General features: G+C 33.9%; 1 protein-coding gene across 1 annotated transcript; it reads right to left on the bottom strand.

Annotated features, from left to right (window-relative positions):
* Nucleotides 1-599: 599 nt before the first annotated feature.
* LOC142982195 (cytochrome P450 6B5-like) lies at nucleotides 600-3,550 on the bottom strand. Its single transcript, XM_076128590.1, has 2 exons — nucleotides 2,201-3,550; nucleotides 600-1,914 (listed from the first exon to the last, which is right to left on the bottom strand). The coding sequence occupies exons 1-2, from the start codon at nucleotides 3,519-3,521 to the stop codon at nucleotides 1,745-1,747; spliced, it is 1,491 nt and encodes a 496-aa protein (XP_075984705.1). The 5' UTR covers nucleotides 3,522-3,550; the 3' UTR covers nucleotides 600-1,744.
* Between the last annotated feature and the right edge of the window lie 310 nt (nucleotides 3,551-3,860).

Genomic DNA, 3,860 nt, shown 5'->3' with positions numbered 1-3,860 from the left:
GGAGTACTGAAAAAAACCTTGCTTTCAGTGGAATACGGTGCGATAAAATAATTATTTGTTCATTTTGTTATTTATTTACAATATAGAAAACATAACAATTATTATAAGTAAGTACAACTTTTACAAAATTATTAATACAACCAATTTTGTTTAGCTGTTTCGTACTAAAATTGCCGCCACACAGTTAAAAGTCAAAAATCACATTTTTTGACAAATCTTATTTAACGTCGTTTAAGAAACATTGATAATGTTAGAATATGTTTAATGTTAGGCAAAAAAATTACAAAGTTAAACCATTAATGTCCCAGTGCTGGGCAAGGTCTTCCCTTGATTGCACCACGCTGGCCAAATGCGGGTTCGGGACTTTGCATACTTTCAAGAACTGTTTTTAAAGTAGTTTCACGCATGCAAGGTTGCATCACGATGGTTTTCTTTTGTTGGAACAAGTGATAATTATTTATAATGTACAAAATTTCAAAAAGTAATTGGTGTGAGTCTCTTGATAATTTTAGGTAATGTTGAATATTATTTTGTTCGTTATTTTTAAGGAGCACTTAAAACATTAAATTATTTCTAACATTTCTTAGACATTGTGTTAGTGTTAGAAAATGTGTGTAACCACTTTTAAACAGCAGTATGGCAAAACCTATTAATTAATAAAGCATTCCAAACATACATAGTCATAATTATTTAAATACTAAAGAATTAAATTTAAGTGCCACACTGAGCAATAACATAACAGCGGTAACAATTACTCCCTTATAAGGGTGGTTAATTAATCATTTAGTGATAAATACTTCAACAGAATTTGAAAATATAGTCCGACAACTCAGTTGAGAGCTTTGTATGCAAAGTGCGCGGGCAAGACAAAATGTTAAGTTTCCTTCACTCACAAGCTTATGCAGTGGATGGTGACCCGTCTGTCAAAGCTGCTTGATTTTGGACGTGCACACGTAGTTATTTATTTTTTTATTAACCTGTTATTGGGCAAAGATAAGGATTAGGCAGTGTACTCCATTAGAATGCATCCAGATAGGTAGGTAAGAGTCGTGACCGAATAGAAGCCTAAAGGCCGATGATTTCGAGGTAGGCTACAAAAATGTTTTTATGATGACTTGGATAAACATCTAGGGGATTGGCGTAAGACAGCCAAAATAGTTATCTCTACTAAGTTGTCGCACTATAGCATACATTGTATTGTAATAATAGTCGTACTGAACATAAATATGTAAATGTGGTAGTCGTACGTCAAGACAATTATGTAGAACCATCAATCAATTTGCTCAGTAAGGCAATAACTTATAACGGTTTACAATTACCGCGAGTTGCACACGAACTAATGATAGTGCATTAGTATAAAAGGTATAATTTTATTATAAAGATTATTACAAATATCGCTCGTTTTATGTCGATTTATTTGTAGTTTTTAATAACAATATAATACCGAATCTCAGGTACTTACTATAATAAGTACTTAAAATGACGTTCACGAGGGTTTCACGTAAACATTATTATTTTTAAAGTTTGTTTAAACTAGGTGTTCTGACACACCTGCGCTACGTTCAGCTCATCACATTTCCTGTGTCATTTAAGTGGCATATGATTCATTGGCCGAAGCTACTTCGCGTTCACAGTAGCATCGAACCTACCGTTTGCGAAGTGCTGGCAGGTGTGTCGCCACACTTACACCTTACTAACATCACTTCATAAAAGTTTAGATTACAATACGAACACAAGAGAACAATCACTTATCTCTGGCAACGAATTTCAGGTGTATGGCCTCCTTCGGTTTGAGCAACATGTGCCAATTGTCGAAAGTTAAACTGCTGCAGGTATTTTGTGTGGTTTCTACTTTAAATCGTTGCATTAGTTTCGCAATACAAATGCCGAACTGAATCCGTGCGAGTTGGGAACCTAGAAAAATAAACATTTAATTATAATTTTTATTATTTAGCTGGATAAGATGGTTACTGGCTCCATTTTCAAACTTAAGTTAGTTCTCTACATAGAAAACGTATGCAAAGCTCTAAAACTTAGGAGGGGTCAAAAGTGGCACCGGTTCGTCACATATTACACTGGCAAGTTCCTTTGCTTGAACTTGGATTCACACGCTACTGCGTGTCTAGATAAGTATGATTCTATAATTATATTCTTCGTTACAGTTTTTTAACCGTAAATTAGAAATCAAAAGTATATTTACCAAGGCAACTTCTACGGCCAATTCCAAAAGCAATGTACGCACATGGATGTCGTTCAGCGTCATACTCAGCTAAGAATCTGTCGGGGTTAAACCGTTCTGGTTCAGAATAATACTTCTCATCGCGATGAATTGCATATGAAGGTACTACAACATTAGTTCCTTTCTTAATAGTAAAGTCCAAGCCTTCTAACTTAACGTCTTCGCTTGCACATCTTACTAGTCCATGCGTTGTTGGATGTAATCGCAGCGTCTCATCAAAAACCCTACCCAAATACTTCATTTCTTTTACAATCTCGTAAGTAAATCCATTACCATTGTTCTTTATAACTTTGTCCACTTCCTCTCTTAGTTTTTCTTGTACGTCAGGATTGCAAGCCAAGTAGTATAGTGCATAAGTCAAGGTTACATTATTATTTAAGTAACTAGCCGTATAAAATACCCAAATTTGACCAGCTAACAGAGCATCTGTTATTTCAATATTTGGTTCAGCTTCATCGGTAATGGCCTTGCCTTCATGTTTGAGATGCCATAAAAGCTCTCTTACATTAGAAATATTATTATTCGAAACAGTTTCTTGTTCTACACATGCTTTAGCTATTTTGAGACAAATTCTTCTTGTCTTTTTAGCTAAAACTGACAGATTTAATTTTGTCAATATTCCTGAAAATAGCTGATTAATTTCATTTAAGGGACTGTTGTTTAAATTTTGATCAAGGGTATGATACCATTCAGTTTTGTCGTTAAAGGTATCTACGTCCCATCCCAATGTAGTGAGGAGTGACGTAGTCACTGTGTATTTTAGAAGCAGTTGATAAGTATCTTGCTCTGGTTGTTTACTAATCATGTTATCAATACAGTTCACGAATTTGTCGCCACGGTCAGCTAGCCGATGAAACATATTCTTTATTTTACAAGTCGTGTACAGTGAAGTAAACTGATATCTTAGAAATTTCCAAGTGTCAGCGTCACTGTGGAAAATGTTCTCTCCCAGGCCGTCTTTACTAAAGTACGTGCCGCGATCAGGAAACATATCGAAATTCTTGATCATTATTTGTTTTACTAGATCTAAATCACGTATTATCAACGTTGGTGAAGTCATTTGGTAAATACCTATCACCTTTTCTTTAGGGTATTGTTGGTAGAGTTCTCTGAAGAATATTCCGTTGGGCTTATTTCTTAATGCCACTTGTAAAATGTTTCCAAATAGTGGTATGGGTCTTGGTCCTTTTACATTTTTGCTTTTCCAATGGTTGAATGTTTTAGTAAAATAATGGTAAAGGAAGAACACTAATGTTGCTAATACTAGGAAGTACGAAGTCATTCTGCATTAGTTTTTGTTCAACCTTCAATTAATCTGAAAAAGATGTTTGCTGTATAATTTCATGTAATTTATGACTTTATTGTATGATTACTTAACATACGTTTTTGGCTGTTTTGAATACAAAAGATAATAATTTTCTTTGATTAAAGCGTACTTTGAATTTAACATAATGTTTTTAATTAATTTACTGCAAATTATGACAACACAATTGTCTAATTTATTTGATCCTGATTTTAAAATGTTAGTTAGATAGCTAGATATTGGTTAGTTAGATAATCTACGTCTTTGTTATATTTATGTGTAACAATACTCAAACGCACGTTAGTTTAACTGTCGTTT

The sequence above is a fragment of the Anticarsia gemmatalis genome, chromosome 21 (assembly GCF_050436995.1).
Source record: "Anticarsia gemmatalis isolate Benzon Research Colony breed Stoneville strain chromosome 21, ilAntGemm2 primary, whole genome shotgun sequence".
Classification (NCBI taxonomy): domain Eukaryota; kingdom Metazoa; phylum Arthropoda; class Insecta; order Lepidoptera; family Erebidae; genus Anticarsia; species Anticarsia gemmatalis.
Note: the sequence above shows the minus strand (reverse complement) of the source record. Positions and strands in the feature narration are given on the sequence as shown.

Excerpts from the sequence above, each read along its gene's own strand:
- LOC142982195 (XM_076128590.1), bottom strand. The coding sequence starts at position 3,521 with ATGACTTCGTACTTCCTAGTATTAGCAACATTAGTGTTCTTCCTTTAC. Across the intron at positions 1,915-2,200 it reads TGGCCGTAGAAGTTGCCTTG|GTTCCCAACTCGCACGGATT; the intron begins GTAAATATACTT and ends TTATTTTTCTAG.